Source organism: Thermobia domestica, chromosome 14 (assembly GCF_964235325.1).
Source record: "Thermobia domestica chromosome 14, izTheDome1.hap1.1, whole genome shotgun sequence".
NCBI lineage: Eukaryota > Metazoa > Arthropoda > Insecta > Zygentoma > Lepismatidae > Thermobia > Thermobia domestica.
In genome coordinates, this window is record NC_137467.1 from 75,547,867 (window position 1) to 75,563,049 (window position 15,183).

Sequence of the window (15,183 nt, forward strand, 5' to 3'; positions counted from 1 at the left end):
TAACTATCCAAACGAAATCTTTACATGTTTGACCCAGAGTAACATACACCATATAATATACACATTTTGAATGTTAGAGATTTTGATAAACATTTGACTTACGCGATGCGTTTGTAAATAATCAGGTTAAACCGATGACATGTGTGTAGGTAGTAGGGGTACACATAACTATAATTCATGTGGGAAGTGTTATAAATATTATAGGACTACATTTGATTAGGGTTTCTGGGAGAAATGGCCACACCAGCAGCAACAAGTTTTCGTAAAAAGGCTAATACCAAAGTGCCATATATAGTTGGTTCAAAACCGTCTATACAAAATTCTCAACTATTAGTGTCTTCTGGAATACCTTCTATGGATGGCTTGATTGGTATGTTATCTTACAAATATAAAAACATGTGTACGTATAGGTGCCATATCAGGGTGTAGATTTACAGTACAATACTAATATATATACTATTACTATACAATATTATACTACTACTATACAATATTCATTATACATAAATGAAGGGTGCTTCTGTAGTTTTGACGCACCACATTTTTGAAGTTTTACAGGTAAAATTCACTAATTTGCGTCTAAAGACATATTTATAAGGAACAAATTTCAGCAGGCAACAAATTTAAACACAATGTAATACAGCTGTATTTCAGGTTTAGAAGTGTATGATTATTAGTGTAAAATCGTTTCAAGTGCTGCGATAATTTTAGAACTGGGGCGCCAAAATCAGGTAAAATCACTATGTAAAATTTATTGCGGATATTTTATGTATTTTTCTACTATCCTCGTTTATGCCTATGCCCCCCGTCACTGACGCGCCTGTTCCCTACAGACTCTGCTGCGCTCCAGCTCTGGCTCGGGTAGATAGCATTCTTGCATGTTCGTGGTTTATACACTAGCTCCTCATTTAGTGCGTGTTCTGCAAAAGAAAACGGAAAACGCTATGAATGTGTGAAAATTTGGTAGAACCGTCTGCTCGAGTAATGCCCTAAATATTTAACCTAACGTGACCTAAATTAACAAAAAACTAACCTAACCTCCTAAACCATTTAAAAAAATACAGATAATATGGCAAGAAAGTACAAAAGTTAAGCAAAATATTCTGGCCCTCCAGCACAGATCTCGGCATATATTCCGAAGTTGGGCGTCCGCTTTCTCCATATTTTTTCCCTGTTATCTCCTGTCCACACTTCCAGGAATTTGTTATTAGGTTCATTAATCCGTGCTCTTTACAAACTTGTAAAAGAGTTTGCTCGTTATCAACGTATTGCTTCACAAATGTTAAAACTGTTACTTCATTGCCCTTGTACATTCGCCATGTTGATAACATAAATGCTCGTTTCTTTTCCACAATGCAACTGTTCGGTTACCTTGCGCCAAGTAGTTCCCTCCGCTCGCCGTATAGTCCCATGTTTATAACCGCTTATATATAACAAATAAACAGATTTTTCGGGACTCTTATATATTATCAACCACAAAAACGATAAGATTATCCATATCTTTCCTGTAAATTTTAAAAATTTTGCTGGAAACGGACTCCCAACTTTGGAACTTAACCCCAGATCTCAAAATCAACTGGGAAATACTAAGGGTGTTCTAAATGTATGTACAAGATTTCAAGCTTCTATCTTGAATAGTAAGGGCTGGAAAAATATTTAAACATGAGCTACGAACATCCCCACTATACCCCAGATGACCCGGATGTAATATAAAAATTTCCTCATGTGTCCTATTTATCCTAGAAACATGATTTGTACACTATTCTCTTCAGAATAAAACAGTTTCAAACGGTATCATTCAAATATCTCCATCCTGTAGGCTATCTGGGGCTGGAAAATCACGAAAAAAAGGGATTTTCTGTTAAGAAATATCTCCTTTTTTACTTTATACCCCTCTGTACCACCTCTGTTTAAAGGCAAGGATCTGAAACAAATCTGAAAAAATACTAAGGGGTGCAGTGAATGAATGTCCAAAATTTCAAACTTCTAGATGCAAAGTAAGCCCGCGAAAAATATCCCAGATTCCCGTATAAAACAGGATCTCAGGTAACAGTTTCCTGAGACATTCCTATTTATCCTAAGATCATGGTTCATACATCATTCTCTTCAGAATAGAACAGCCTTTCAGATGGTACCATTCATTTGTCTCCATCTTAGGTGGCAAAATCGCGAAGAAAACAATTTTTTGTTAAAAATACCCTTTTTACATTTTTGCCCTTCTGGACCCCCCGGTTTCCGCGTAGAGATCTGAAATCATCTGAAAAATACTAAGGGTGCACTGAACGAGTGTGCAGAATTTGTCTTCTGAATGCAAAATGTAAGCCCACCAAAAAATAGTAAAAATAGGCACAACAAAAAAATATTTTAAATTTATGACGTCATCACATCCTATGTCTCGACGCAGAGAGGCGTGAAAGCATATGTAACGTGCTCTGTGCTCTACAATGCCTTCAGTCCTAAAAAAAACAAAGTAAAAAGCTTTATTGGTACTTTTTAATCGAATAATGGAGATTTTATTCTATCACCTAAAAATAGGTGATATAATTTAAAAGGTTAAGCGTTAAGGAAAAAGTACAGCAACGCTTATCAAAGTGACACTTTTTTTTCCACAAAAGTTGCTGATATTTGGCAGGGGCATATTTTTAAGGTAACTAGCTTGCGGCATGAAATACATAAATTTTGACTAAGTTATAAAATTTTAAAAAAAGGACACTTCCAAATACGCTCTATTATCTGCGAACAAACATATAGATGCGCACACAAAAGAATCTCCGTCTTAAATGTCGATGATGATTTCCCCGTTGGAATAGTTAACGATTTACAATATAAACCCTATGTTACGAAGAGAAGAAACCAGGATTGCCCTGTTACCCGTTCAAAACGGGATTTTCCCTAATCATCCTCTGCATTACACTTGTTTTCATACTATACTGTACATACTGTACATTAGAGTCTCATTGTATTGTGATTATCATCTTTCATAATCGAAATAACAGAACAGAAATGGGACTTTACTTATTTTCACTTTAAATTACTTTGGAATTTGATTTAAATCAACGATTTTTATTAAAAAAATCAAGTGATTTAAATCAATCCACCCTGCATTTAGCATAGATAAAATTCAAGGGAGCTAAGAAGTACTTGTTGAAAAATTACGATCCTTTTACGATTTATGTATAATATCTCGTTCGGATGTATGGCATAAAAACCTATAGTGCAAACAAGAAATTACCTGTGGCCACGAAAATCGCAATTGCTATCTAACCGAGTCATGGCAGGGGGCGTCGAAGGCGCGTCAGCGACTGTGCGTATACCCGTAAGCGAGGATTTCTTCCACACGAAATTTGCAATTTCTCCTCTTTCTATTGATTTTCGCTTGATTACTCAATATAACGTTATATTAGGTTAGGTTATGTTACGTTAGTTATGGACCCCCTTAACGGAACATGGACCAATAGTATTTAATACCGTCATCCTTCATACTGTAGTGAGCGCAAATCCGAGATTATTTTTTTCCTTTTTGTATTATTATTTTTGCAACAGAATAAGTAGTTCAGTTACTTAGTTTTAAATACAAATTCTTGAGTATTTTTTGCCTCCTATTAGTCAGAGCGAACCTCTGTTGTCGCGATTGCTTGCTTCTATTCGGTTATTTCCCCTCAGTTGACCTTAAGTTCAACCATCTGGCTAAGAAAGATTCCCCCTTCTAGACAACAAAGAAGTCACTGTTTTTCTAACACATGTCTACAACCATATTATTATCAATATTATTAGTATTAGAATATTGTTAAGAAATAACTAGTATAATCTGTGTGTTTCAAAATCTTTTCGTCCTTATTTGTGGAAGCGAGATAGAGAAGCATATTTTTTTCTCAAACTACAGATGTTATGCATGTTTTAAAAGTGTGTGTTCTCTTTATATAGTGGAGATGTTCTATTGGTCCCCAACCGACTTTCTTTGTACTTAAGCAAACAATTTACCCTAACCGCTCTCATAAATAACACTCCAGATAAGCCATAAACGGCACGGCGCGTGTTTGGTGTCGAGGTGATACGTTGTTGCCATCGCTAAACTTATATTATCGATGGATACATTATGTAATAATAATATCACTAACACAACAATCATTAAAGAAATCCAATATAAAGTATGGACAGGGGCGGTCAAGGACGGACTTCTGCGTGTGGCAATGAAAGATTGTATTTTTTTTTCTAATCTTTTGCAGCACTGGTACCAGACGGGAGGGGGGTAAACAACTTAACATGTTTGGTTCGTTGAAGCGTTATCGTTATGGAAGTTACGCTATGTTAACAATACGCTATACAAGAGTAAAGTAAGCACACATCATGAAACTAATGATTGATTCCTTTTTTTTTTTTTTTTCCCATTACAATATGTGCAAATTGAATTGAAATTAAATGAAATATTTCAGTTTAACTTCCTATAAATATGTCCTTTAAGTTAAGGGAGACGAAAGGAGGAGGATGCAACGAAAACAAATAGTAATGGAAAAACTAGATATAATAGGACTTTTAAAAAAAAGAAAGCAAAAAGCACACACGCACTGTCTTTCTGCAAAGACTGCTGAAGAATCAGTAAGCAAGAGGGTGAAAATTGCAACACCGCTTTCTTTTTCAGCAGGTCAACTGGAAGGCCACCCTCAACTGGAAGAACTTGTTGAAATATTCCGCTTCCTTTGAAGCCGCCTGAGGATGGTTTAAGCGATTTTACTTTAAATTATATGAAAAGTGATTCATGTTACAAATATAAAATCTTATTGAGTTCAATACTCTTAATGCTACCATGTATTTGGTCTAGGAATTAATTCGTGCGGTTGGTACGCACACATTGAAGCTGTAGTACAAACACAAAATACATAAATACCTTAAGAAAAATATTGTCCATCGCTTGCCACCACTTTCGCCCATCTGTCAGGCAATGTACGGATTCCGTGGCGAAAGAAGTCCTCATCCTTGGAAGCGATCCAGTCAGAGACCCATGTTTCGATAACCGCTGTCCAATCAAATCGTTGTTCATGCAATCGAACAAGTAGTAGTCCGAAGGAGCAACGTCTGGTGAATACGGCGGGTGGGGTAAAACTTCCCATCCGACATTTTCTAAATAGGTTTTGACCGGTTTTGCGACATGTGGGCGAGCGTTATCATGTTGAACAATAAGTTTATCATGTCTGTTCTCCCATTCTGATCGTGTTCTGGCCAGAGCTTGCTTCAAACGCATTAATTGTCGTCGATAACGTTCTCCATTCATAGTTTCACCCGGTTGCAGCAGCTCATAGTACACCACACCTTTCATATCCCACCATATGCACAGCATAACCTTTGCACAGTGAATATCTCGTTTTGGTTGTGATGGACCTGGTTCACCTGGTTTCACCCAGGCCTTTTTTCGTTTAGGGTTCTCGTAATGGATCCACTTCTCATCACCCGTAATAATTCGATGCAGAAACCCCTTTCTGCTCTGTCGTTGAAGCAGCAATTCGCAAATGGTTTTTCGTCTTTCAACGTCTCTGTCTTTCAATTCATGTGGAACCCAATGTGACATGTTTTGAATCATTCCCATGGCTTTCAAGCGTTTGGAGACTGTTGTTTGATCAACGCCTAATGCTGCTGCAAGTTGTTCCTGCGTTTGACACGAATCCTGCTCGAGCAATGCTGTCAATTCTTCGTCTTGAAATTTTTTTGGCTGTCCAGCTCGCTCTTGGTCTGCCAAGCCGAAATCACCACTTCTAAACCGTGCAAACCACTTCTGACACGTTCGCTCAGCTAGAGCATGGTCACCATACACTTCCACCAAAATACGATGACTTTCAGTCGCACTTTTCTGCATGTTAAAGTAATGCAGCAGGACACCCCGCAAAAACACTTTATCAGGCACAAATTGCGCCATGTTCACTTAACTACAAACTGGTGTTGTTGACGCTTTAATTCATTGCCCTATACTACGAACGATACGCGATGACAGGGTTTGCAACACATGTGTGGATACACGGAACTGTGGGACGCTCCGTTCGTTGCGCCATCTCTTGTCCACCCGCACGAATTAATTCCTAGACCAAATATGATTATTGTATATTTCGATGCAGAACGTTTATTCAAAGCTCTTTGGGGGGCAACACATAATTACACGGAGTACGACCTTCAACCACAGACACGCATGCGCACCACAGAACACTTCTTACTCAAGCTCCGCCTCGCCGCTTGCGGCTGATGCTTTCATGTACCAATCATGATATGATGTTTGTTACCTAAGATGACGTGTTCTAATCACCGTCTTTTCCTCCCATGCAGAGGAAGTTCTATCAGCTCGACTTTGGCTCTAGTGCCGGGCGCACACCAATCAACTTTCTTTTCAGGTTGGTAACAACTATTTTGTTCCTCCCCAAGGAACTTTTTCGACTACCACGCATGATCATTCTTTGACCTTACGGGCAAATTGCAACTTCTGCACCTGCTACATTTTTCCGCATGTCACTAAAATCGGTGTCGAGTGCAACGCTTTCAAGCCCTTTATGAACTCGCGTTTTGGGCCTTGAAAGCACCTTGTCCCTCGTTCTGAGGCCACTCAAGGTTGTACCATCCAGACGGAGTCCGCAATGTCTTAGGTACGACCTAGCCCAGAACTCCGAGTGATTCTTGGTAAACCTTGCCGTCGCTCTCTGCCTCACTCTGCCCGGTTCCCTCGTGGAGCCTCCATACCTCATCTTCTTGGCTAACTTGGCACTCTGTTTCTGAAAGCTTGACGTCAGCCAGGGGTCTGCCCATAATCGCTGGTCGGCGTAGGAAACAGACGGGCAAAGCCTGCCTCCTTCGAACTTGGCAGTCTTCTTCTGCAAGCTTGACTTCAGCCTGGACGTAGCGCCAGAAACTGCTGGTCAACTTAGGAAGCTGACAGTCGGAATTCCCTTACTCGCCCATTTATTGCCGATTCGGATAGATTCTAGGTTCATTGCCTAGCTAGCCCGTAACTCACTGGTAGATCAACTATTCTCTGTTTCACATAAGCTGATAGGAAAAAGAAGAAGTTTTTTCCCCCACCACGCTCAAGTACAGGTGAATGTTGGTGTTCCACCATCAGCCCCCGCACACAGAGATAAGTGTATCTAAATATGTCTAGGCCTAAATAATAAATTACAACTTTCATAATAACACTACGTATTTTAAAGCACTTAATTACATTGTGCCTGCATTAGTAAGTAGCACATGTGTCATTACAATTGAAATTTTATTGAACAGTTGTATTGTTTATTTTCCTTCTTTTTTTGGCAGTCGGGGTTGTGACTTAATGTTGGAATGCCAAGGGATGGCAGGGTTGGTAATTGAATGGCTATTTACTGCATTGATTCAATAATTTCACAATATAAAATCGGAAACCAAGTACAATATGTATGAGTAAATTATCAGAGCGTTAAGATGATAACAATAGAACCTGAAATAATAGTAATAATAATAATAATAATAATAATAATACACTCACCCAGAGCACCTCAACTCAGGCGAATGCTTTGATTTCTATTGATTATTTTTCAATGAAATCATTTTCCTACGTTTTTCTCTTCGACTGTGCACCTGATCTGATGGTGGCAAAGTATCTTTTTATTTATTTTTTATTTATTTGTTGTTTATTAATACGCAGCGTTAAATTTACAGAAAAGCATCACACATACAAGATTAATGAACATTGAAGTCTTCTGAGTTTATTAATGGAGGAAACATTGTTATGGTGGACTTAGAAAAACAATTCCAGATTGATTGAAGCCTGACACGAAGTAGTAACTACAGATGCCACGTAATTTGAACAGGCCCATGTCTGAGTCTGCCGTTTGCAAGCAAAATTATAATTATTGGAGCTTAACCATCATAGTGAATTTGAAGCCCCTAAAATCCCCTAAAATTTGGCGCCTTGTGCGGTTGCTATTCTCGCCCGGCCCTTTCGTCGGCCTTGAGTCTAGTCAATTGATAATAGAGAAAATTGACTTTTGAATTGTTACTTGACTATTTTAATAAAAACGGAGTTGTCAATAGTGCTGACGACCGTTGTGGGGGGAGGGAGAGTAACAGAAGTTTGAAAATGAAATGAAATCTTTGAGTTTTACGTATCGCAGTTATGCCGGGTAGGCTAAAGGAGGCTGTGATGACGAGAATGAATGAAACAATGAAAAGAAAAAAGTAGGAGGAAACGGGAGAACTCCGAAAAATCTGCGAAAACAGTGCTTGTCCACCACAAAGCCCACTTGGCATAAGCTGCGATCGAACCAGGGCCTCATGCACCAGAGGTGAACACTCTACCACGGAGCCACTACGACTCCAACAAAAGTTTGGAGTTCTCACAGAACACTTGTCTGGAGGTCAATGCAATTAATGGGTGCTTACTTGCATTTACTTCAAATCCTCTATAAAATCTACATATATAAATACACACGGAAGGACAAATAATACTGAGTAAAAGGTATTAGTATTAGTTGCTGCTCCCCAGAGGCTCTGTATTCATATTTTGGTCACTCTCGTTAGAATCGTCACTGTTGTCTCCAAGGTTAACGATTTTTTTCTGTAACTTAGTCAGTTATCCTGTCAAGTTCCCAGTATTTCGTTTCTTCCATCTCCATTACATGTTGCACACAATCTTTCTACTTTTCACCTGTTACCATTTCTAGCTCTTCCTCCAAAAGATTCTTTACTTCACTAAGTGTAAAACGTTTATTGTTTCGTGCCACGTGTTACTTCACTCCAAATTAGTTCAATTGGATTAAGTGTACGGTAGTAGGGGGGGGGAGTATTCTGAGAACTTCCCTACCTGAAGAGGCCGCCATTTTGTCCACTTTATATTTGCAGTATTCACTTTTGACTGCAAAAGGTATAAGACTAATTAACTCAGTTTTAACGAACGAGTCCTCATAAGAAATCCTTTTATTTTGCAGCCATTCTTTTACTTTATTTTTTGTCCAAGACATGGTGGGAACCCGGTCTACCTTTACACTGAGATAATATGCGTTATCCATGACTACAACGCAGTTCAGTTCTAGATGAGGAGGTATGTTCTGAAACCAAGGTAACATTTTACTTTTACCGGTAGGGTTCTTAAGTCCAGTGGAGAGTCCAGAAAGAAAGGCTTGTTAACTAGAATTCACAGTTTCATCTACCATTACCCTTGACACAGTATGAGAAGCATTTACCCATGTCTAATCAAGATAGTAGATTTTTCTACCGTCTGCTCTGTACTCCTTAATTAAACGGAGATATTTTCTCCTCCATAATACTATCCCATCCCTATCAACTACAACAGACCATTTATTGCGCGATACATACTTGAATTTCATTATTTTCAACAGTTTATGGAGAGTTGTGTGAGAAAAGCAGGGCAGTTCCTCATCGGTATTTACAGCTACCAGAATTTTATTTACGCTGGCAAGCCATTACGGAAAAAGAACTGATGTACCTTTGATCGAATTGCCGATTTCGTGAAGTCATAGTTTTCCCAGAAGGAAATACTTTGAAATGCACCTTGTCACACACACAGGTACGTGTTTTCCTTGTAAAAGAAATTTGGTGGTTCGGTGTGCTGATGAGAAACTCCAGCAGTATAGTACAGGATTACATTTGATATAACCTCTGATAATTGGCGAATAGATAGTCAATCAATGCATAAAGCCACATGATTTATCATACTGATCACGCAGTATAGGTACAGACAAAATAACATAGGATTACTTTATTTTAATCGAATTATTTCTAACTTTTGAACAGCTTCTTCTGAATTATATTTTACATTAAAACATTTCAAGTATTATTATCATTAATATTCATTATACATTCATAATCGTCGAATACTTTTCATTACATTAAAATAATTCATATTCCATCAACATTACTTAACATTAGATTCCATCGAGCTGTTTCCAAAAGGTAACATTAGACATTCGATATACTCATAACTTGAAATCATAAAATATTGTTTCTCACCTATGTATCTTCTTAACTGCATACAGTATCAGAGGCAAAATATTGCTACAATACAGTTGGACTTTGCAATATACATGTCGATCCGAGGCTTTGGTTAATTTAGAGCTGCATATTTAATCTAAATTATTCAGCACAAAACACTAATTTACATGTACATCCTCAATTCGACTATTATCTAATAACGATTCGAAAAAAGTTTTCTTACATTTTAATTTTAACATCATATGATGCGGACCAGAACGCTTATTACCCTTCTTCCGAATATCCTGTAATGCGATGGTGTAGATGTACAATAGCGGAGCATTACAGACTCCCCTTTGTCTGAAAAAAAAAAATTCATTCGATAAAATTTTTTAGTGTTCACTAATTTTTTTAAAAATGTATCATGCGATGATCCAATGTTTAAATGCAGCACGATTTCATAACAATTTAGTAACTTAGTAGGGTCTCTTTCAGAATAAATTATATTCATTTCTTTTATAACAAAATTTTCTTCCTTTAAAGATAATAACTTAATGGTTTCACCACACACAATAATCAATCAAATTAATAAAATTTCAATAAACAGATCATAACAAGAACACATTGAACATGAAAATATCACTGAACAAAATTAACCTTCACACATGTCAAAACACAACATCTTCGCAATGTAGGGTTGAACTTGAATAGTTCAACCAGTGTCGAACACAAAGTCTTGCAATCTTGTTTGCAACCAGGTTTTCCTATGTCTTTTACGGACTTCCAACTCTTTCTTTCCTTTCTTCCTAGTTTGTTTCCAAAAGACTCTTGAGTTTTTTCTTCCAATTTTCTTTATTTCTAAACTGATTTTTTTCTTCCTCCGCTTCCAACTCTGAATTTCTACTTTTTCCTTTCGTCCTGATTCTCTATCTGGAATTTCGAATCCTAAGTTCTTTCTTTCCTTCTTTCTATTTCGAATCCTTCCATTTCTTTCTTTTTCCATTTTCTTGTCCTTCCTCTTACGATATTTCCATCTCTCATCCATTTTCCATTTCTTCTTTTTCTTCTGTCCAAGTTTCTTGCGTTGACTTCCGAGTCTTGGCTTACTAATTCTTCTAGTGAGTGTGGGTTTTATCTTCACTTGATCTTTCCTTTCTTCTGATGCACACTTCTCATTCTGTCTTGTATCCTCTTCGATTTCAGCATGATGAATTCTATTATAGGCTACTATTTTCTTGTAACTTCCTTTATCTTTCTTCAATTTCTTAGAAATTTCTTTCACCATTTGTTTCCGCAGACACTGGTGTCTACCATTTCTTCTTTTACCACACACTGCACAATTACGTTTCTTTATTCGCGTACGGAATTTTCTCTTCGAATGACCTTGGTGACACCATGTTATTTTACTTTCCATTGGAAGTGGGTTTTCTAACGCTGATGTGCTAATATCTTCACCTACGGAGCTTTTTTCTTCAATAATTTCATTCTGCTGTATTTTAGATTTTATATTCACTTGCTCCTTCACCATAAGTTCTTCGTCCTCAAATTCCTTTATTTGTTTTTCCTTCAAGTTGTCTTCTTCGATCTCTCCAACTTCCTCCAATTCTATCTTTGGGATGTCCACTAATTCCTTTCCTACATCAATTATCTTATCACACTCTTTTCTGCCTTCATTCATCTCATACTGAAGTTCCAAAAACTTATTATCAAATTGCTTAATTAGAGATGATAACTTTTGGTTAATATGGATTTCGAGACTTGTTTCGAAATCTTTCCAATGTCTCATCATACAACAATCCATTTCTTTGATAAATAAGTTTTCAAAATCCGTTTTCTTCAAAGTCCACTGGTTGTGGCTTTTATGCTTACTTTCTTCCACTTTCGAATGTTTATCTGGTCGTATCTTATTTACTTTTTCCTTTTCGTCTTTGTGTCTGTGTTTTCTATTTTCTTTCTCCTTTGGTTGACTTTCCCTGTGACCTTCGTGTCTTCTTTCATTCTTTTCTCTTTTTTCTTTGTCTTTACTTTTATGTTTCTTCTCCTTCTTATCAACTTTTATATCGCTTTGACTTTTATTTACTTCTTTCTTGTCCTTTACATCTCCTCTTTTGTTTTGTATTATTTTCTTCTTTTCATTTTCTTCTCTGTGTCTATGTTTATTTTCTTTCTCTTTTGATTCTTTTATCCTTTTATCTTTTTCTTTCGGTTCTTCTTTACTGTCCTTAATATTATTCTTCGTAAACAACATTTTCATTGCTATACCTCGAATCGAACATATGCTGCTGCATCCAACTGTAGTATTTACTCTACTATTACTGTCTTCACTGCCGTCGTATTCTTCATCTGCACCTCGAAAGTCCTTTGTCACGGTCGCCATTTTTATGAAATGCACCTTGTCACACACACAGGTACGTGTTTTCCTTGTAAAAGAAATTTGGTGGTTCGGTGTGCTGATGAGAAACTCCAACAGTATAGTACAGGATTACATTTGATATAACCTCTGATAATTGGCGAATAGATAGTCAATCAATGCATAAAGCCACATGATTTATCATACTGATCACGCAGTATAGGTACAGACAAAATAACATAGGATTACTTTATTTTAATCGAATTATTTCTAACTTTTGAACAGCTTCTTCTGAATTATATTTTACATTAAAACATTTCAAGTATTATTATCATTAATATTCATTATACATTCATAATCGTCGAATACTTTTCATTACATTAAAATAATTCATATTCCATCAACATTACTTAACATTAGATTCCATCGAGCTGTTTCCAAAAGGTAACATTAGACATTCGATATACTCATAACTTGAAATCATAAAATATTGTTTCTCACCTATGTATCTTCTTAACTGCATACAGTATCAGAGGCAAAATATTGCTACAATACAGTTGGACTTTGCAATATACATGTCGATCCGAGGCTTTGGTTAATTTAGAGCTGCATATTTAATCTAAATTATTCAGCACAAAACACTAATTTACATGTACATCCTCAATTCGACTATTATCTAATAACGATTCGAAAAAAGTTTTCTTACATTTTAATTTTAACATCATATGATGCGGACCAGAACGCTTATTACCCTTCTTCCGAATATCCTGTAATGCGATGGTGTAGATGTACAATAGCGGAGCATTACAACTTGTACGCATATTTTTGGGACTTTTAAATTTATTTTCATTAATTTTAGCCTCCCGCCTAATTCTATAACCAGTTGACTTTCCTACACTTGCCTGTTTCCCAGTCATGTCGGCTAATTCTTAAACAGTTAAATTAGGGTGTTGTTCTCTTAATGCATGGAATACATTCAAAATGCAACGCATCTCACCACTTCGTAACGCTTTCCCGGGCTCATGTTTTATCACAGAACTACTGCAAGCATCATTAATTGTCGCTTCACAAAGCACTAAATACGTAATTATTTACAATTTAATATGGACTAAAATTTGTTTCAGATAATATAAACTATACAAAATATAATGGATACAAAATACAATTTAATATGCATTAATTTCACACGACTCTATATGTAATGTAGTCGCCACACACGCTAAATTCATACAATACTTGCACAGGTCGATAGTCTGCGTACTCGATAATTAGACAACCAGAAGACTACCTTCCTTGAAATTGCAAATAAAGACAGAATATCGACAGGATTGGTTTGCTTCCTTTCCCGATTCTTAAGTGAAACAATGGTGGAAATTAACTTTATAACGAATTAGTTCTTATTTCTAAAAATGCAGTTTAATAAATAGGACTAAAGCCAAAACTTAAATTGAAAGAAAACTTTTCTTAAAAACAAAAATTAAAAACAGTAATTGTTTTTTATTCGGGGTTGACAGGTAAAAGAAATAGCAGTGCTTTCTCAACATCAGGTGCGAGCGAATTGACTTACGAATTTAGAGTTTACACGATTCTGTTTATTAGAAAAGCTTCCCTCCCTGTGAAGGTCAACGGCTTGCTTTTCCCCTCTGTACTGGAGAGTGTTGGGAGAGAGGTGAGTTTCCTATCAGGTTGCCTGGAATAGATAATAGTTACACCTGTATACCTGAGCCTTGTACTAAGACTGACTCGTACCCTTCCAGTCTAGTGGAGTTTTTCTTTTGTTTTGTTAGTAAGTTTTCTTTTGTTAGTGAGTATGTTGATTGGAACAAGTCTTCACGTAAGTTGTAACTTTCTTTTGGACACTTTTTCTAACACACCGCCCAAGGGCTCGTGGACTTGCATTATCAATAGAACTAATAAACCGCAGGCATACTGCAAGGAACATATTCTTTTGTTTTGGCATATCCCAAAAGGTTGTTGGCTATTAAGTCTTAATCGAGATAACGAACATCTGCTTTTCTTAGAAGTTTAGTCTTGGCCTCCGCCAGCACTACTCTGTAAAACTAAGATCTTCAGTTAGCTGAGTTCCTGTTCCAGTTTGTAACTTTGCCGCTCCAGTTATAATTAGTAGTTTGCAGAAACTTTACTGATCAATTCAGAAGAATTTTGGTTCGTTACTAAACTTTTTTGTGTGGGTGCCGGTCTACGCAAACACATACCGCCGGCCTGCCACAATACACACTCCCTTATTTTATCCGTTGGAAAGCACTTGTAATGATTTTACACTAGTAACCCTACTTGTAAACCTAAAATTGTAAACAACGAATTGCGTATAGATTTGTAATATGCGTGCAGATTTACAATAGTCGTCAAAAATCCTTGACTTTCGTTGATTAAAATGGTTCTCTATGACTTTCTACTTTGTTATTTTCGTGGTGCTTGCGCCAATAATTGCATACGAATTGATGTGCCATGCAATCGGTTATTCGTCCAAGAAAGACGCTCCAGGACTAAGATTTTACTTTTTAACTTGAAATGATATTAGTTCGTTAGTTGGTATTCTGAGACGATATTGTTATTAAAGTAGTTCGGTGACGTTGGTGTGTTACGTTGCTATTTTAAATTTGTTAAACATAGTCCAATATTTATTATAATACTAATGCTGTTGTTATTTAGTCTGTGGTAGAGGGTTAGGAGGGCTTGCCTCGGCTCAATATCTTAATTGCTTATTTTAATTTGTCATCAATGTTTGCTGTTTTTCTTGCTGATGTAATATTTTTACAAGTGCTGTATTTTTGCTTACTAGCCGTTCGCAGCTCTCAAAGTTATAATAATAATAATATAATAGTAATTATTATTATTAGATTAGTAGTAGTAGTAGTAATTGTTGTTGTTGT

General features: G+C 36.7%; 1 protein-coding gene across 1 annotated transcript in view; it reads left to right on the forward strand.

The window, feature by feature from the left end:
• Window positions 1-55: 55 nt before the first annotated feature.
• Elp4 (Elongator complex protein 4) overlaps window positions 56-15,183 on the forward strand; it is a 36,327-nt gene continuing 21,199 nt past the window's right edge. Inside the window, exon 1 of the mRNA XM_081738345.1 lies at window positions 56-370. Within this exon, the coding sequence (XP_081594471.1) occupies window positions 235-370 (136 nt within the window). The 5' untranslated portion in view covers window positions 56-234. The remainder of the gene's footprint in view (window positions 371-15,183) is intronic.